Source organism: Mus caroli, chromosome 9 (genome assembly GCF_900094665.2).
Source record: "Mus caroli chromosome 9, CAROLI_EIJ_v1.1, whole genome shotgun sequence".
NCBI classification, from domain to species: domain Eukaryota; kingdom Metazoa; phylum Chordata; class Mammalia; order Rodentia; family Muridae; genus Mus; species Mus caroli.
This window is the reverse complement of record NC_034578.1, coordinates 98,027,574-98,047,878: the sequence shown is the minus strand read 5'-3', so window position 1 is coordinate 98,047,878 and position 20,305 is coordinate 98,027,574. Positions and strand designations below refer to the sequence as shown.

The window sequence follows — 20,305 nt, the reverse complement described above, 5'->3', positions numbered from 1 at the left end:
TGTTGTGCCTTGCGCGCATCCCTGGCCGGAGGAACGGCGGGCGGGCCCGGGGGCGCGCTCCGCCGGGGGCGCGCTCTGCCGGGGGCGCGCTCCGTAACCGACCGCATGCCCCAAAGACGGGCGAGCTGCGGCTTGCTGTGGTGCGGTCTCGGCCCTGGCCACGGTGGTGCCGCTAGGCTCCAGGCCTCATGGCCCGCGGCCGCAGCTCGTTGCGGCCCACCTGCCGCGGGACTTTCCAATGCCCGGTTGCGGCTGCCCGGTCGTCGCGTCCCTGGGTTCCTCCTCCTCCCTGTGGGACTCTGGGCTGGCCGGCCAGGTGCTTCGGTCTGCGGGAGGGCGGGCTGCGGGCTGCATGGCTCCCGGGAAGGGACCCGGTAGCAACGGTGTAGGACCAGGCCTTAGCGTTAGCCGCTCAGCGGGAAGCCTGCAGGGTTCCCTGGTGATGCTAGTATGATAGGTGCGGAAATGTGGCGGAACCCCTGATGGCAGGGGAGTTGCAGATGGCTTCACGCTTTCAAGTCAAGCATAGGAAACAAGATTGGTGGAGTGAAAGTTTGGAAAGGGGAATTCCACAACAGCGCTTTCACACGGAGACACTTGACAGTGAATGGGCTTTTGACCTTTACAAAATCGTGGAGTTAGTGCATTCTGATGTCAGACCTAGTTTTCATTTACAGACTGTACACTTGTTGCCAAAAGTGCTCCGCATTGTCCCTAACTAGCGCTGGCTCTCCTTTTTAGCTATGATCTGGAACTTGCAGTGTAGGCTGGCCTCAAACTCAGAGATGGGCCTACCTATGTCTCCTAATTAAGGATCTGCGCCACCTCGCCTGGCTTTCTTGAGGCCAATTTAGAGTTTCAAAAATTTATTACTTTATTATAGCAGGGTAGGTGCTCTTTGTACAACTCTTCGAATATTTGTATTTTATATTTTGTAAGTCAGAGATCAATGGCTATAGTTATCTTTAGCTTTTTACACTTATTCTTTTTTTTTTTTGTTTTTCGAGACAGAGTTTCTCTGTGTAGCCCTGGCTGTCCTGGAACTCACTCTGTAGACCAGGCTGGTCTCGAACTCAGAAATCCGCCTGCCTCTGCCTATTAAAGGCGTGAGCCACCACGCCCGGCTTTTACACTTATTCTTAAAGGCTGCAGTTTAATGATACGATGAAACGAATTATCATATTTGGAATGCAGCGCCATTTTTAGGTTAATTTTTGTCCCATGCTCTCTGTCTTTTACTGTGTCGTCCTCAGTGGTCAGTATAGTAAAGGAGGCTTCGAAACTAAAGAGGGTTAGAGACTTAAACCACAGACACATACATGTTCCTTGTGTATATGCTGAAGTTTCAGAAACAATGGAGATATTGTTAATTATGTTGCTGCTGCTTCCTCCTGTGGAGGGGTAGGGACCGGTTACTTAGGCTTTCCTGTACTGTGGTGGCTGATGGTGACAGCATTAGTCCACACTGTCATAGCTTAAGGTGCTCCCCATGCCAAAGGCTAGAGTTGCTTTTTTAAGTTTTACAAAAACCACCGTACTATTTTTACATCAGTACAAATTTATAAAAAGCGCACAGTGTCAGTGTCCAGTGAGTTCAGGTTCTTCAGCTATTCCGTATGTGCTTGTAATACCAAAGTTGTAGACTTGTAGACCAAAGTCCTACGGAGAACTGTCTGTTGCATTCGGTTGCTAGGCCTTCAAAACCCTCTAATCAATAATCAAAACCCTCAATCAATTTCTTTCTTTCATATATACATATATATTATGTATACATATATAGCATATATATGCTATTAGCAGGTTCTTACCTCCCGTTTCTTTATCACTCAGGTTTAGCTGGTTGTATATATTTTTGAATTTATGCCTCTATCTCTTCTATGACCTCTCCTTCACTGGCTAAATCTTGAACTACACTATCCAGTGTGGCAGTCATCAGCCAGCCCTGACATTTTAAATGAACTAACAGTTTGGTTCCCCAGTTGCATTAGCCGCATTGGAAATGCCCAGCACACACAGGCTGCCTGTTGTCTGATTAATACTGATAAGATGTTTCCATAATTACAGAAAGTTCTGTTGAAATACAATGATCTTTTGAAATACAGTGTTAGATTCAACCTTGATTTTTGATGGGAGGTACAAGAAAACTCAAAGGTATAGGTTTTACATTATAAAAATTATCTGTTGCATTCATTGTCAGGGAGACCTGTAATGTCTGAGTCACCCCCATTAGGGATGTTAGAATTAAGCTGTGTATGTCGGGGTTCCTGTGCTGTCTGCTCAGTTGAGCCGCCATGAAATTGCCCAAGAGCCTTTGGTCAATAGGGAGCTCTTCATGGCTAATAGTGCCTGGGCAGATTACTGCGTGAGAGCCACCGTGGTGCTTTCTAGTGGCGTCATGTGCCCAGTGCTGCTTAGCTGGCACTCTTATGATGAACTTGCCTTCCGCAGCTTGACTATCCTGAAGTACAGTTTGTACAGGAATGGCAAGCAAAATGCTTAACTCCGTTCCTTTCTTTTCAGACTACAGCAATGAATTGGTGGCCTAGCAACCTCCAAAGGTAACCCAAGGGCTCCACCTTAAAACAAACAAATAGACTTGAATGTGTTTAAATCTGTGACGTAGCAACCTCCAAAAGTAACCCAAGGGCTTTATCTTAAAAACCAACCAACCAACCAACCAACCAACCAATAGGCTTTTATGTGTTTAAATTGTTTGAACATATAAAATTTTTTAAAAAGATTTATTTATTATATGTAAGTACACTGCAGCTGTCTTCAGACACCCCAGAAGAGGGAGTCAGATCTCATTATGGATGGTTGTGAGCCACCATGTGGTTGCTGGGAATTGAACTCACGACCTTCACAAGAGCAGTCAGCACTCTTAATCGCTGAGCCATCTCTCCAGCCCCAACATTTTTTTGATACCTGAAATTGTCCAAGGATGACCTTGAATTTAAGATCTTCCTGCTTCACCTCCCAAGTGCTAGGATCCCAGGTGTGAGGCGTCCTATCCCGTCAGTGCTGCTGCTTGCCTTTCTGTGTGGTAGTGAGAAAGCACTGTCATTGTCCCTGTGAAAGAGCAAACCTAGGCTTCTCTGTAGAAAGTTAGCTTTATCCCTGACTGACTCCCCCACCTGATTACTTCCCTCCGTAAAGGCAGTAGTTCTCAGTTTGTTCTTCAGTAAATAAGCACCCAAAGGCAAGCACACTTCTTCTTCTTGCTTTGTAGCTGTTTTCACCTTGTCACAGGCCCTCCACTGATATATGCTCTTTTGACAGTTTCCTAGTATTCCCTCAGTGCATGAGGGCCCTGTCGGCCCTATGTTAGCATTTGACCTTAGTGCTAAGTAAGCGGTGGCAGACTTGCTTAAGTCTGTATTGAGTATTAGGAACACAGAATTCTCAGCTACAGTCACGTGGCACCACCAAAGAGGAAACACATGGCTTATTGAGTAAATGCAGGCCATGTTGGTTAGAGACAGTCACTGATGTGGCTGTGATAAATATCTACAGGAAATCTCAGTCCTCCCTGTATATCGGATCCTAGAGAAGGGTAGAGTGTTGTTAAAGAAACACACTCCACATTAGCAGACGTTTTTCAAGGCATGTTACTGGTCATCTGTGCCTGTTTTAAACTAGAATTCCTTTGTCTCAATCCTAGGATTTAAGTTTTGAGCTTTTCTTATAGCTGAGTAGTTTTATCACGGTGTGGCTGCCACCTAGTGGTGATTAGGCAATATGCTTCAGCTTTATTCTGTTGCCCTCTGAGATCCTGTTAACCATAAGAAAGCAGAGTGTTAACCAAAAGATGGCACATTGCTTGGGACTGGAGGGTCACATTATCTGGATTTGAACTTAAGGAATATAACCTATAGCTTTTCATAATCAAGCTGTTCTCCCTGTTTCATCAAAAGGGTAGCACCTGCCTTTTACAAGGAAGATAGAAAGTGTAAGAGGCAGGTAGATAAAGTGAACATTCACTAAAGTTTAGCATATATTATACACATTGTTAGTTATTAGTGTCATACATAAATGCCAAGAAACTATGTATTATTAAATAATCACTGTTTAAGAATGGCATGACCTCTGCTGGGCGGTGGTGGCTGGCGCACGCCTTTAATCCCAGCACTTGGGAGGCAGAAGCAGGTGGATTTCTGAGTTCGAGGCCAGCCTGGTCTACAAAGTGAGTTCCAGGATAGCCAGGGCTACACAGAGAAACCCTGTCTCGAAAAAAAAAAAAAAAAAAAAAAAAAAAAAAAAAAAAAAAAAAGCATGACCTAAAGAGGTGTATTTTCAGTAGAAATTATTTTGAGAAATAATTATAAAAAAGATGAAATAAAGACCTTGGCAGTTACTATTCCTACCCTTCATTTTACAGATGGGAAAGCCGAAGTTCGAGGACACAGAGCTGGTCAGTTGCAGAGCAGAATTGTTTTCTGGGCTTCTGTCTAGCGTTGGAGCAGAGCAAAGGCTGGGATTGGGCTGCTCTGTAATTTGGCTCTTACTGTGGTTTAGAAGAAAGTGTAATAAAATGTGGAGTCCTCTCCTTTAGGATTTACTTTGGGTCATGGTGAGCTCTATCAGGAACACTGGTTGGAGGAAAGAGCCTTAGCCACCCCGTGCATGAAGAGCCAACAGTCCTTGTTAGGACTTGTAGAGATAGGTGCAGTTCCAGCACACTAGCTGTACCTCTGGTCTTCTCATCCTTGTCTGTGTCTCTAGAGTCATCTGTGTGTCTTCTGTCTGTGCATTCATTGCCAGGGGATGGTGACCATTTTGTTTCCTTTTTAGTCCCACATTGGGATATTTCTTGGTAAGGAGTATGTTTTTTATTGTTATGTAGAGGGCTGTTTGTACAACACTAAACTGTTCAATAAGGAAATCTACTTCTCAGAGAAGTAGATTACTTCTGGAAAAGCATTAGGACAGAGGGACCCAATCTCTACATCACAACTTTTGGCCTTGTCTTTAATTCAGAGTTGAATTGAAACTTTGAAAACTGAGGATAAAGGACTATTTCTCTTTTCTTTTTAAATTTTATTTTATGTACATGAGAGTTTTGCTTACATGTTTATCTCTGCACTATAAACATAACTTGTGATCCCCTGGAACTAAATTTATGGAGAGTTATGAGCTGCCATATGGGTGCTGGGAATCAAACCTGGGTCCTCTGCAAGATAAACAGGTTTTCTTTCCAGCCTAATGGGGCACTTTCTTCAGAATGAAAGATGGGCTCTGAAAGAACACATTGAGGATTTCTGAAGAAGAGAAATTTATCATACAGCTCTCGATACTTATGAGTTTAAGGGTTATTCTTTCTTTATGGTGTGAATTTCTCTCTTTAGGCAGTCTTTTCTGTCTCCTTTCATTTTCCTTCGAGATCCTTCTTGACAGTCCTGCATGCTTAAGGGAAGATGAAGTTTCCCAAGGCATGCAGCAGTGCCCTGTTAAAATCTGGTCTCAGCTTTGGACCTCAGAGATGAGTGACATTGGTTTTCTGTCACTGAGAAACCAATAGCTTAGAAAAAAGGAGGAATATATTAAACCTTTATTTTCCAGTTCTATGTAATTTGGCATGAAGAGTGGGGGACGTGTCAGAAGCAGTAATTGTTGTGTTAGTGAGAAGTGCTGCTTTCTCTTCAGCATTGGTCCTGGGTGATTCCTCTCAATGTGTAGCAGGGTTTGTGTTAATGTCCCTTGAGAGAAAATAACTTTTCACCCTGACATTCTTTAAGAACTAAACATAGAGAGGCTAGAAGGAGGGCTCGGACAGTAAGAGCATACATATACTGTTCTCAAAGAGAACCAGAATTTGGTTCCTAGATCTACATCTGGTGGCTCCATTGCCTCTGGATTCCATGGACCATAGTTAAAAAATAAGTCTTGACTACAACAATAGAAAGAAAGCCAGGCCTGGTGGCAAACACCTTTAATTCTATCACTCAGAAGGCAGCTGGACGTCTCTGAGTTCAAAGCCAGCCTGGTCTACATGCATAACTGGTTCTAGGCCAGCCAGGGCTACATAGTGAGACTATGTCTAAAAAATTAAGTTAAACAATTAAAAAAAAAAAGGCCTAGAGTAATGCGATGTTTCATTGGTTTTGTAGGATAGTTTCAGCAGCAGTTAGGATTTTGTTTGCTTTTGGAATGTATTTGGTGCTTGCATTTCTAAATGATAATCCTTGCTTCTACAGACTTCTTAGGCTGCTTTGTATTTCTCACTGTGATTGCTTTTACTCACCCTAACTTGGAATGCTGGAATTCAGAACAGTAATTTTTCTCACCCCTCTTTTCTTTTACTTTTTTCCCCTAGTTGCCAAAACAAAGAGGATTTGGTGATGGAGGCTTTGTTGGAAGGAATACAAAATCGGGGGCATAGTGGGTAAGTTTGCCTTTGACTGTGAGCTCATTGCAGTTTAAAAACCTACCTGGGTTCTGTTAGACCAAAGATAAGTTGAGCTAAGGCACATTTGTGGACAGCATCCCTCCTACAGCATCCCTCCTACATCAGTTGCCTTCTCTCAGCATTACTAGAGAGGACTGTGGCTCCTATCCTAGCTTGAGTTTTCCCCTTCAGCTCAGAAGGGCATCAGTAGCTTGAGCAGTGAGGTAGGCTACAGTGTGTTCCAAATAACAGTTGGGAGAAATAACAGCAATAGATCTTGCTCAAGGATGAGTTTCTTGAAACAGCTCTTCTTTGTTATCATTTTTTCCTGCATAATATAGCCTGTTTGCCACTAAGACTGTTCATTTTGGCTGAAAGAACTGCAACACAGGCTTGCCTGGATTCTCCCAAAAGAATCCCTTAAATATCCCAGAAGATGTGGTTAGTAGCTCTGAAGTCTCACTTTGCCAGCCAGATGTAAGGCATCTATCTGTGTTTCAGCCAGTGAGCCTGGTTTTAGGTTACTCATTAGAGGAGGGCAAAATAGTGTGTGCAGTTGAGCAGCATAGCATATGACAGCATGAGCAGCAAAGGCCAGGCACCCTGGGCTTGGCTTCTGTGATGTTTCAGTTCTCCAGATAGGTTTCGTCTGTGATATTTTTATCTGTGAAACAGGAGAAACCACTTGGGCATGAACTGTGACTGGTCTGTTGGTGTTTGTAGGGGATTTTTGACATCCTGTGAAGCAGAACTGCAAGAGCTCATGAAACAGATCGATATAATGGTGGCTCATAAGAAGTCTGAGTGGGAGGGGCAGACACACGCTCTGGAGACTTGCTTGGACATCCGTGATCGGGAACTGAAGGCTCTGAGGAGTCAGCTGGACATGAAGCACAAAGAGGTAGAGTGGCTGCTTCACTTCTCTTGTTATCTGACTCTGGCTTTAAATTATACATGGTTCCATACACCCATGTTCATGCATGTATATAATATACTTGGAGCAACCCATGTCCAAGCCCTTAATCCATCTTTGTGGGAGTTTAATCTTTTATGTTAAAGGGGTTTCTAAATGTAAGCATTTGTTTACCAAGTTAGGTTTGTTTGTTTGTTTGTTTGTTTGTTTATTTGGTGTGTGTGTGTGTGTGTGTGTGTATGTGTCTTCAAGACAGGGCTTCTCTGTGTAGCTCTGGCTGTTCTGGTACTTGCTCTGTAGACCAGGCTGGCTTGGAACTCAGAGATCTGCCTGCCTCTGCCCCCTGAGTACTGAGATTAAAGGTGTGAGCCACCACCGCCCAATCTTATTCTAATTGTTACCTTTTCTTTTCTCTTCTTTTATTTTCTTTTTTTAAGATTTATTTTATGTGAATGAATATTTTGCCTGCATGCACACATATGTGCACCATATATATGCCTGATGTCACAGATTCTCTAGAACTGGAATTACAGACAGTTGTGAACTGCCATGTGGAGTACTGGGAATCCAACCTGGGTCCCCTAGAGGAGCGGCCCGTGCTTCTAACCACTGAACCATTTCTCCAGTCCTCTTATGGTTTCTTTTAGAAGACATTTTATTATGAAAGTATAAGTACATTAGTATTTGTTTCAAGGACTGTTTTACTTTGGAAACATATAATGCATACTTTATTTAAGAAAATGTCAGTGGAGCCTAGGGTATGGCTTTGGTGGTTAAGTGCTTACTGTGTAACTCTAAGACCCTGGGTTTGCATTCCCAGAGGTCATGTGATACAGCCAAGCATGGTGGTATTCATCTGCAACCCTAGCACACAAGAAAATGGGAGAAGGCTCGCATAATCTTTGCATAACCTTCATCATATTATATGTCCATATTAACATCACCAGGTTTATAGTATAGGTTTTGGCTTCACTTGTAAAGTTAGGTGACAGCAAAGTTGAAGATATAGGGACATGGTGTAGCAGTAGAGTGCTTGCTTAGTATGCTGAAAGCCTTAGGATCAGTTCCAGAATTCTTCTACCCCCCTACTTCCCAACAAATGTAAAAGTTGAGCCCTTGCTTTTAACAGTCAGAGTTAAGCAGGTCAAGGCAGGAGAAGCAGCTCAGTGATGGAGTGAAACCTACTCAGACAGACCTTTTTTAAAATAAGGGAGAAGAAGGAAAATCAAATCATTTCTAGTCTCACCACCACTAATATTGGTAGTGCTGGGGGGAGGTTTAAGACTAGCTCCTGACTTAGTCCTCATAACTTAGCTGGTGCAGTAGAAGAAGAACACTGAATACTTGAAGGGAAGCAGGAAGCAGTGTAGGTGGAAGCATTGTCTCTGAGTTTCTATACAGATTAGTCTGGGAAGAATACGAACTGTGGGTAAATGCTAACCCTAAGCCTCACGCTCGTTCTACCAGACTTGCCTGCATGGCACTTGCCCTTCTGAAGGCCAATATACTACCAGGACTGACAACACAAGTTGTGATTTGGTTGATGATGATACTGTATACATGTGTGAAATTTTCAAAGAGTTAAAAAGTTATCGCCCAGTGAGTGGTTGGCCATTTACACTTAGAGTCAAATGACACTTTAGTAATACCAGCTGTATTAGTTTAGATTTCTGCAAATGGTATTTGCTAATCTAGAGTTTAAAGTTTAGGCAAATCTTTTTTTTTTTTTTAAAGATTTATTTATTTATTATATGTAAGTACACTGTAGCTGTCTTCAGACATTCCAGAAGAGGGCGCCAGATCTCGTTGCGGATGGTTGTGAGCCACCATGTGGTTGCTGGGATTTGAACTCTGGACCTTTGGAAGAGCAGTCGGGTGCTCTTACCCACTGAGCCATCTCACCAGCCCTAGGCAAATCTTTTAAAAGTTTTTTTTGAAGTTTTTTTTTAAACAAGATTTATGTATTTATTTTATGTATATGAGTACACTGTTGCTGTTTTTAGACACACCATAAGAGGGCATTGTGAGCCACCATGTGGTTACTGGGAATTGAACTTAGGACTTCAGGAAGGGTAGCCAGCGCTCTTAACCATTGAGCCATCTCTCCAGCCCCTAGGCACATCTTTTAAGAACACAACTTACACAGAGACAGGGAGGTGATAAGGAAGCCCATCAAATGATAGCCACGCTAGACTGCAAAGAAGAAACAGTGTGGTGGGCTAGGGAAACAGGTCAGGGGATAAGAGTACTGGCTGCTCTTTCAGAGGATCCAGGCTCCATTCTTAACACCCACATGGTGGCTAACAGCTGTCTGTAGTCCCAATCTCAGAACACACCTTCCTCTGGCCTCCATGGCACCAGGCATTCGATGTGATAGATAGATACACACAGACCAAACACCCATGTGGCTCTCTGGGTCTTTATTCTTCCACTGCACCTGCTTCTCTCAGGACCTTGTGAACTGTTCACACCAAGTCTAGACGTAGCAGGGTGAGGATGGGTGAAGTCAGCAGCTTCCTGTTGCTCACAGAGACAGAAACAGAGCTGTCTGCTTCCTTAGTAGGTTCCCAGTGACAGCTCTGACTGCTAACTGCCATAGTCTGCCCAGGAATGGGCCATTATGGCTCTTCCTTCCATCTCCTCACTGTACTTTCCAAGGCCACTCTCCTCATCCACCCAGAAGTCTACTCTCAGATCGCACTTCTAGGAAACCTCAAAATAAGACCAAATAATATAGTAAGACAGTTTTAACCTTCCTTATAAATATGTAAAAATTACCAGGGCTGTCAGTAGGAAATAATAAAGCCAGAGTCATGCTTGAGAGTTTTAACACATTTTTCTCAGTAACTGATGGAGAGCATTCATAAAGATACAGATTTGAACAGCATGATCAGCAAACTTGACCCAGTTTATAACTATAGAACTCAACACAAGAGAACTGCAGAGCATGCATTTCTTCTGCAGCACAAATTGTATGATTTCCAAAATTGACTCTATCCTGGTCCATGAACAAAGTCTTGAAATCATAGATAAATTCTCTTAACATAGCAGAAGCAAGTTAGAAAAAGGTAACCTTGAAAAAAATCTGTGTATTTGGAAATTAAATAAGTTATGAATGACCCAGAGAAGACATAATAGAAATGGAAAATAGTTTGAATAGTCCCAGACCTCAACTCTGGAACTCTAATAATCCAACTTTAAGTAGCCGTACACTCTTAAAGTGTACAAAGCAGCACAGGCAGGAGATAGGGAGAAATTATGTCCATGGAACCTATAGAAGTAGCACAGCTCTCTTGGCTGTTGATAGAACAAGCACACGGAAAGGCCATTTAAGGTAGAGTGCTGATCAGAATCAACTTGACCTAGTTAATCTTAAGCGTGTTCTTCTTAAGTGACTGGGACATTTTACTGCAGTCAGGCGGCTATCACCATAACCAGCAGATTAAGTTGTATATTTTTAGAGCAAAGTAGATTTAAGCTAAGACTCAACACAATAAAAGACAACTTTTCAAGTACTTGGAAATTAAGCAATATACTTAATGACCTTCCTGCTTTTAGGTTGGAATATTGCATCAGCAGATAGAAGAACATGAGAAAACCAAGCAAGAAATGGCCATGGAGTACAAGGAGGAGTTACTGAAGCTGCAGGAGGAAGTGAGCCTTTTATTGTGTGCTGTGCCGTGAGGTGTAGTCGTTCTCTTTCTGTAACTCCTGACTGTTGTGTTGACAACTTGTTTCTGATTTCAGTGGTGAGAACTGCACAGCCTGTGTGATAGTCTGTGGGAAGAATGTGGTAGAAATATTTTTCTCTGACCTTGAATCTAGGTAAAGAATCTTGTCCAAGCATGTTTGCTAGTTCCTAGGCCAGCAGTTGGCTGAGAGGAAAAAAGTTGTTTAATATTGAAATCTTGATAACAGAACATTTAATTTTTTTTTTCAAGACAGGATTTCTCTGTATAGCACTGGCTATCCTGGAACACACTCTGTAGACCAGACAGACTGGCCTTGAACTCAGAAATCCACCTGCCTCTGTCTCCCAAGTGCTGGGATTAAAGGCATGTGCCACCACTGCCTGGCAACATTTAATATTTTAATTTCTAAGTTTATATTGGAAGATACAAAGCACTTAGAAATATTTTGGGAGCCATGAGGTGCTGGTGCACACCTTTAATCCCAGGACTTGAGAGGCAGAGGCAGAGGCAGAGGCAGATGGATCTCTGTGAATTAGAGGCCAGCCTGGTGAGTTCTAGAATTGCCAGGACTACACAGAGAAACCCTTTCTCTAAAAACCAAAAAGGAAGGAAAGAAGGGAGGAAGGAAGGAAGGAAGGAAGGAAGGAAGGAAGGAAGGAAGGAAGGAAGGAAGGAAGAAAAGGAAGGAAGGAAGGAAGAAAGGAAGGGGAAGAGGAAAGGAAAGGGAAGGAAAAGAAAGGGGAAAGGAAAGGAGAGAAAAAAAAAAGAGCTGCGATTAAGAAAAGCAGGGGTTTTCAGATGGCTCATTGGGTAGAGGCACCTGCCACCCAACTGCATGACATGAATTTGATTCCAGGAACCTACATGGTGGGAGGAGAGACCCAGCTTCAGCAGACTGTCCTCTGACCTCCTCTTGCTGGGCTGAGATGCACACACACCTCCTCTCCCCTACCACTAATAAAAAATAAAAATGTTTTAAAAACACTTTTTTAAGTAAGAAAATTGGGAGGCAAAGCTAGGTGAGCAGTTGAGAGTGTACTGTTCTTGCAGAGGGTCCTGGGTCAGTCCCCAGTACCATGTTAGGAAGCTCAGAACACCTAGAATTCCAGCTGGAGGGCTTGGACATCCTCTCCGACCTTCTTAGGCATCTATCTGCACTTGCATGCATATACCCACGTAGAGAGAAACACACATAATTAGAAATTAAAAATAGAATCTTTAAAAAGAAAATTCTATTTTCATATTCAATTTAATGTTTAATATTGGGGAAATTACTTTTGTTTTGGCTTAAGTCAAAGTCTCCTACTGAGCGTGCATCATCAGTTCCCTCAGGAGGATGTCTTGAGAACCACTGGCTCAGAGGGGAACAGTCACTGCTTCCTCTCCTCTGTGGAGTGGGTCGTGGAGGGGCATCTATGAATGACAATTGCCATTAAACTAAATTTTACTTTTTTTTTCTGGACTGGAAATTTCATTACTTTTATAAATTTCATTTATTTCTCTCACATACACATGCAAGCAAGCATATGCACGTTGAGATAAGGTAGCCCAGGCTGGCTCAGATTGTTCATGTGATTGAAGATGACCTTGCCCTTCTGTTTCTCTTGCCTTCACTTAGTTCTGCGATCACTGCACCAACTCCCACAGCCGACCTATGTGGAGCCCGGTCCAGCCCGGGCCAGCGCTCTCCAGGCCCGTCAGCGCTCTCCTAGCTGAGCTGTAGCCCAGCCTTGCCATTTTTATGTCTTCTTTTATTTTGCTTTGCAGCTCTAACATGCTGCCAATCTATTTTCAATAGTGTAATTTAGCAGTGCTCTTGCTGTATAATCCCAATTCATCTGACCACTACAATTTGCTAACTCTTAAATAACTGTTTTTACAGTTAAGCAGACTGAAGAGAAGCTATGAGAAGCTGCAGAAAAAGCAACTAAGAGAATTTAGAGGAAATACCAAAAGTTTTCGAGAGGATCGGTCTGAGATTGAGAGGCTAACTGGAAAAATAGAGGTATGTCTACAGCAATAGTCCCAGTTGAAACGGCAGTCGTCCATCATGTAGGAAAATGCCATTTCTAATGGAGCTGTTTCCCGGAGCAAGTTCCTGCTATCTCAGGGGCTGCCACTGAACTAGTCAGTGTAGGATGGTGGTCCCCATCACATGCTCCCCTGTGGCTGATGGGATTCCAAGCCATCAATTAATCTCAAGAGTGTAGATCTCCCATACAGAGCACTTGGAAATATATGGAGGTTTTGTTTTGTTTGTTTTTTGTTATTACTGTTAAAATGATGGAGCATGAAATTGGCATTCACAGTAGAGGTAGCAGGGATAGCCAACATGTCTGGGACAGTATCCTGGAGAATATCCTAGTACTCAGTACCTCCCATTCGGAGAAACAAGGAGCATCAGTTAGTGGCAGCATCCTACCGTATCTCTGTCTCCTCCACCCCTGATCCTGTAGGTGTTAGTGACCATGGGGATGCTTGGCTTTTTCTTGTAGAGAGTGCTCTGCTCATCAGGCGGCTTCCTATCAGTTCCCATTTAGGTAGAGCATGAGTTACAATGGATTCGCCTCCCTCTCTGATTTTGATTTTGTTCCATAACTCCGTGATTACTGATAGGAGACAGTGAGTCCCCGCTCTTCTCCAGTACATTGAAACAGTCACTCAGGATTGTGGGAGCTAAAAAGGGGCAGGGGAAAGAGAGGGAGGGAGGATAACCCGCGCTGGCCAGAGTTCCTCCTATGCTCTGGGCAGGCGGATGTGGGAGGGCTGCCAGACACTTTCCACTCAGCCCTGGGTGGGCATCTAAGCAACTGACCCCACTCGATGGGGGCGGGGTGGGGGGGTGGACAAGGGGCAGCCCCCGAAACCAAGGGGCCCAGAGCAACACCCTGTAGCCCTGGGGTTATGGGAGAGAGGGCTTAGGGGAGAGGTTCCCACACAGGTGAGAGTCTGCACAGCGGGCCTTGAAGAACAGAGACAGTTTATGGTTTTAGAGCTTTATTATAGAAAGGCAGGGGGGAAGAGAGAAGGTAAAAGAGAGAGAGAGACTGGCCATGGCCAAGAGGAGAGAAAGGGGAAAAGGAGAGAGAGAAAGAGAGAAGAAAGTCTAAAGAGTAAGAGGGAGAGAGGGAGAGGAGTAAGAGTAAGAGAGCAAGAGAGGGGTGAGAGAGTGAGGAGGGGCTAAGCAGCCCTTTTTATGGTATGCTGCTATCTTTACTGTTGCTAGGTAACTGGGGAGGAGCTTAGCCTGAAGGTCAGAAGCTTGGGACATTGCCTATGGGACTACTAGCCACACCTCTCTTGTGGGGGGCTGAGGGGGCAGTAACTTTGACAGGAGCCAGAGTCCCAGGAGACATGAGAGAACTCCTTCTGTTCCATGTAGGTGAATTATCACCACCGGGTCCCGGGGTTCAACATCTAGCCTCAACTGGAAACCAGGCTGTCTGTGCATAGCCCAATGCCCCACACATGATGTTTTGGGACTTCAGAGTCTGATCCGGTAGTAGGCATGGGACCTGGGAATCTGTACTTTACCTAATTGAGAAACTGTTCAATATTATTGTGTGTGACTGCTTAAAAATGTTCTGAGTGATCTGTCATATAGAAATGCTACTTTATATACTTGTTTTAGTTAGGGTTTCAAGGCTGTGAAGAGACACCCTGACCAAGGCAACTCTTATAAAGGATAACATTTATTGGGGTTGGCTTATTCATCCAGAGCTTTAGTCCATTATCATCATGGTAGAAAGCATGGCAGCATGTAGGCAGACATGGTACTGCAGGAGCCGAGTTCTACCTCTTGATCTGCAGGAAGCAGGACATTGGACTTCTACACTGGATGAAGCTTGAGCATAGGAGACTTCAAAGCCTACCCCCACAGTGACACACTTCTTCCAGCAAGGCCACACCTACTCCAACAAGGTCCTATCTCCCAATAGTGCCACTCCACATGGGCCAAGCATTCAAACACATGAGTCTCTGGGGGTCAAACCTATTCAAACAACCACAATACTTTACTTTGTGGAATTGTAATTTTTATGTTTAGAACTTAGAATCAGAGGAGCACACAGATACTGCTTCTCCTCCAGCCTCTCTACTGCTACCATTTCTTCCAGCTCCCACACATTCTTTTTGTTTTGTTTGTTTGTTTGTTTGTTTGTTTCGAGACAGGGTTTCTCTGTGTAGCCCTGGCTATCCTGGAACTCACTTTGTAGACCAGGCTGGCCTCGAACTCAGAAATCCGCCTGCCCCTGCCTCTGCCTCCCAAGTGCTGGGATTAAAGGTGTGTGCCACCACTGCCCGGCGCTCCCGCACATTCTTATCACCAGCCTGCACCACCAACCATGAGCACAGAACCTCGGTAGCCATCCTCTGGTCCAGGTTACTTCACTGACTCTGGATTCAGATCCTTGTTATCTTTAAAGTCCTTGTCATCATAACCTTTGAGAGTTTCATCCACAGACATAGTGCTGATCACACTCCGGCCTTGGAGTTTCCTGGAGTCCTTTCTTTGTAGCTATTTTGATCTCCTTGTCTCATCCACTTACTCCTGTTGACATTCCTCAGTTCTTATCTTTATGAAATTGCTTTCAGTAAGATAGTCATTTTCACACTATTTCTGCCAATCCATGAGCTTGACAAGCCTTTCCATCCTTGGTGTCTTCTTCCATTTCTTTCTTTAGTGTTTTAAATTTTTCATTGAAGAGATTACTTCCCTGGTTATGTTATTTCACAAGTGTGTGTGTGTTGTGTATATATGTATGTATGTGTGTATATATATGCATATATATACATATATGTGTGTGTGTGTGTTGTGTATATATGTATGTATGTGTGTATATATATATGCATATATATATACATATATGTGTGTGTGTGTATTTATTTAATTCTGCAGTATTTTAAAGTTGTTATGAATGAGATTGCTCTCCTGAGTTCTTTCTCAGGGTGGCTGTTACTGGTTATGGAAAAGCTACTGAGTTTTGATGTGGGTTTTATGTCTTGCTCCTTTTCTGAAGGTGTTTATCAGTTCTAGAAGCTGTTGAGTGATGGTATTAAGAGTCTCATGTACGGACCATTTTGTGTAAAGAAAGGATCATTTAGTTTCTTTAGCTGTATCCCTTTTCTTTCCTTTGGCTTTTTGTTCTAAGACTCCAAACTTGAGTAACAGTGGAAAAAGTGTATGCCTTTGTCTGTCATTCCTCCTTTTAGTGGCAGTGCTCTGGGCTTCTCCCCATTTAGTGTGTTGGTTATAGGCTTGCCATATATGTCCTTTATTATGTTGAGCTGTACTTCTTTGTGTTTGTTTGGCTTTTTGAGACGGGGTTTCTCTGTATAGTCCTGCCTATCCTGGAAGGTACTCTGTAGACCAGGCTGGCCTTGAACTCAGAGATCTGCTTTCCTCTGCCTCCTAAGTGCTGGGATTAAAGATGAGCACCACTGCCACCTGGCCGACATATAGCCTTTTAAAAATTGATTCTTTGTGAATTTCACATCATGCACCCCAATCCCACTCATCTCCCCATCCCTGCCTCCCCCCCTCCCCAACCCTGGTGCCAAGAGGAAACACTAATAAAACCAACAAAACAAAAAACCCCAAACCTCTCCCTGTGGGAGAGGCAGTGTGTCATATAGTATCCCCTTTTGTCCAAACAGCTACACTTGCAAATGTCCATTGGAGTGAGTCATTGGTCTAGTTTGAGCCCTCTGGCTTATGCTACACTATCAATACTGGATTGTCAATTGGACTTGTCTCAGATATCCTGTTGTTACTCTGTGTCATGGAGATGTTCAGCTTTGAATCTGTAGGACCAGGCCCCTTCTTGGGTTACAGCAGTTCACAAATGGGATAGATGTTGGGTTTGGCCAACTCAGAGCCTTGGATCTGGGCCTGGTATATGGTCAGCCTGCCAGCTTTCCTGTGCCCGCACTACCAGGGCCAGCTCTCCTGCTTTACTCAGGTGAGGTGGCAACTGGCAAGGGGTGGGATTGACTGTCCTGCACTCATGCCATTGGAATCTACACCCATGCCTCCAGGGCCAGCTCTCCAGCATTGTCCTGTGAGGGGTAGGTCCAGCTTACTTTAGTGTGTAGCTGGTGACGGGAGGAGACATGAGCTATAGTTCTTGTTAGTTTTTTCAAGGCTATTGGATTATATCAGAAGTCTTTTCAGCATTAAATAAGAGGATCACGTGATTTCTGTTCTATTAATGATAAATGATATTTGCTAATATATAGTATATATCATAATTTGATAACATATTAATATGTATTTTGCACCATCCTTGTATCATTGTAATGTTACGTGTTTGGTCATAGTGGATGATCTGTTCTTCCCCTCTAAGGCAATATTTGTCTTTACCTGTAAGGTATGTTTCTTGCAAGTAACAAATAGATTGATCCTTTTTTTGTTTTGTTTTGTTAAGATTTATTTATTTATTTATATATGTGAGTACACTGTTGCTCTATTCAGACACACCAGAAGAGGACATCAGATCCTATTACAGATGGTTGTGAGCCACCATGTGGTTGCTGGGAATTGAACTCAGCACCTCTGGAAGAGCAGTCAGTGTTATTAACCACCGAGCCATCTCTCCAGCCCCTGATTCTTCTGTCACTACCTCCTCAGCACTGGAATTTCAGATGTCTGCTGCCATGCCTAGCATTCTCTAGTGATCTGGCCTATATGCTTACATGTCAAGCAAGCATTGTTCACATATCGAGTCATCTTAGTAGCTCTTAGATTGGGCCTTTTAATAATGTCCTGTGTATCTTGTCATTTCCCTTCATATTTTCTTTTTACCGTTGTAAAATATACCTGTCATTAGGCCCTGAAACTCTGCTTTCTATTTGGAGAGGCTTTCCATTGAGCTTTTATTTGACTCAATGAGATTTTATTTACAAAATTTATATTTGAGTTTTTTTCAGTATTTCTGTCTCTATTGAGTGCTTCATTCATATCCTGTATTGACTTCTTACTTCATTCAGATACTCGTTGGCTTCCTTTTTGAATCCCTCAAAAGTTTGTTTATGTTGTTTGATTTCATTGAACGTTCTTACTTATTCATTCATTTAGTGTGCATGTCATGTCCAGCCCCTCCAGTTGAATGGGGCTGGGTTTTGGTTTATTTTTATTAATTGCTATTCCTGAGTCAGTGCTGGCACATGTGATAGAATGTCATATAGACAGACGGACTGTGAATGAATGGAATATCAGGAAGCTGACTTACACTAGCTAAGGAGCAGTCTCGAGCTCGAGACCCTGGAGGACAAGGATGGGGAGGCTGAGGATCTTCCCCTTGACTTGCTTTATTTTCAGAAAAGTGGGGCCCGTTTTCATGACATAGAATTTGAAATTGCTGTTAATTACCTATTTTGAAGTTTTGACTCTAGGATTATAAGTACCTGATAAAATGTGATGCATATTTTTCATATTATTCAAGCTTTTGCAATTCTATGAAATAAAAATTTTGACTATCAAAGATACTATTATTGGCAGAATACGAAGTGAGAATCAGGCTACTGAGTTACTGATTTAGAAATCTGTTCGAATCTATTCAGTTTCTGGGTCTGAATGTTAGAAATTTAGATGGCAAAGGGAATATTATTATTTTAGCATCACTTTTCTGAAAAATACAAAATGGTAACAGCCCATAGGTGGCAGCAGATCTGCAACAATGCTCTTGAGCCCTCTGTCATGGCCGTTTCTTCCTCTTCACCACTAAGGTGTTACATTTAGAAAGACAGACATCCAGAGGCACAGTGTGAGCAGGATTCAGTCCTCCTTTGCAGCGTGAGGAATGGGGCTCCTGCTGAGAGAAGGGCGCCCAGGGAGCAGGGCGCTGTGCAAGTCTCACAGCCTGGGAGCACTTAGATGTTAAGTACTTTACTTACCTCCTCAGGAATTCCGACAGAAGTCTCTGGACTGGGAGAAGCAGCGTCTGATTTATCAGCAACAGGTATCTTCTCTGGAAGCACAGAGGAAGGCTCTGGCTGAACAGTCGGAGATAATCCAGGTAGGTTTAAGCTGTCCAATGCATGGGTATTGACTGGATCTGACTTACTGCCATGCTCTTTCTGTCTTACTTGGATTCTCTCTGTAGTCTTTGTGTGGTAAGTCTGTCTTCCTCTACTTGTGGCTTAGCCTCTTCAGTATCTAAAACACTCAGATTCCTCGTCTCCTCCTATCACTCTCACCCTTCTTCCATACTGTCTTCAATCTCCTAGTCTTGGTCCCTACCCTGCTCTCCCCTGACCACTGTCTGCTTTTTCCCATTTCTTTCTGCTTCTGTCATTGGTCCTTCTGACTTGGCTTCTGTCTAAGCCCACTGCTCATCTCCATGGTAGCTTGAGCACTTTGGCTAAGGAGCCTTAGCCAGGGAACCCAGATAATTTGATTGGAAAGACTCACTGCATTGGTATGCATCATAATGGAAAGTCATGTCTTTGTGGCTACAGAAATGCTTTTTTTAGTATAGCAATAGGAACTTTAAAAACTAAGGATTTCAGTAAAACTAAATAGACACTGAATATAGGATGTGTTCTTACCACATAGCCAGCTCCTTCACCTTTTCCTTAAAATCAAGACTACAAGAAGGAATGAACAGAGAGAGGGTGGTGAGTATGTATAGCCACCCTCTACTATCTGCTGTCGGGTGCTTATTGGTTGTGTATGTTATTTGTAGTATAACAATCCATCCACTCTGGTACTTATCTCATTTCTAGGATGCCAGAACAGGCTGGGTAAGTTCAGAGAGCTAGAGGGAGATGTTTGTTTGTTTTTATTCATTTTATGTATATGAGTATACTGTTGCTGTCTCCAAACACACCAGAAGAGGGCAATGGATCCCATTACAGATGGTTGTGAGCCATCATGTGGGTGCTGGGAATTGAACTTAGGTCCCCTGGAAGAACAATAAGTGGTCTTAACTGCTGAGCCATCTCTCCAGACCAAACCTTCATTTTTAAACCTTTCTTTTTAAAGCATTGGCGTTTTCTTTGTCCCCTAAAATCCCAGCTGTCAGTCACACTATTGTCAATGGTTTTGCTATGAGTAATAACTCTACTGAGACTTTCAAGGAGGACCCTACACCTCACTTTTGTCATTTTCAAGAAGCTACTAACCAAAGTAGGACAGTGGAGCCTTCTGGAGGGCTTGGGGTAGGATAAGGATCAGGGTTTAACCTGACTGAAAAAGCTCTATGTTCTTAAAGGCTATGATACATTGCTGTAACCTAATTATAAACATTAGACTGGGAAAGAACAAATTGAGTTTTTGTTTTTTCTTTCTTTCTTTCTTTTTTTTTTTTTTTTTTT

At 43.1% G+C, this 20,305-nt stretch overlaps 1 protein-coding gene across 7 annotated transcripts in view; it reads left to right on the top strand.

Moving 5' to 3' along the window:
• Nucleotides 1-20,305, top strand: part of Cep63 (centrosomal protein 63) — a 40,355-nt gene that overhangs the window by 144 nt on the left and 19,906 nt on the right. Inside the window, exons 1-8 of one of the 7 annotated variants that reach the window (XM_021172023.2) lie at nt 26-316; nt 2,521-2,558; nt 4,379-4,411; nt 6,314-6,382; nt 7,109-7,286; nt 10,857-10,952; nt 12,873-12,995; nt 18,892-19,005. In XM_021172023.2, the coding sequence (XP_021027682.1) occupies nt 239-316; nt 2,521-2,558; nt 4,379-4,411; nt 6,314-6,382; nt 7,109-7,286; nt 10,857-10,952; nt 12,873-12,995; nt 18,892-19,005 (729 nt within the window). In that variant the 5' untranslated portion in view covers nt 26-238. Of the gene's footprint in view, nt 1-25; nt 317-2,520; nt 2,559-4,378; nt 4,412-6,313; nt 6,383-7,108; nt 7,287-10,856; nt 10,953-12,872; nt 12,996-18,891; nt 19,006-20,305 lie in introns of those variants that run through there. The other 6 variants (XM_021172030.2, XM_021172025.2, XM_021172022.2 and 3 more) reach the window with 6 other exon arrangements.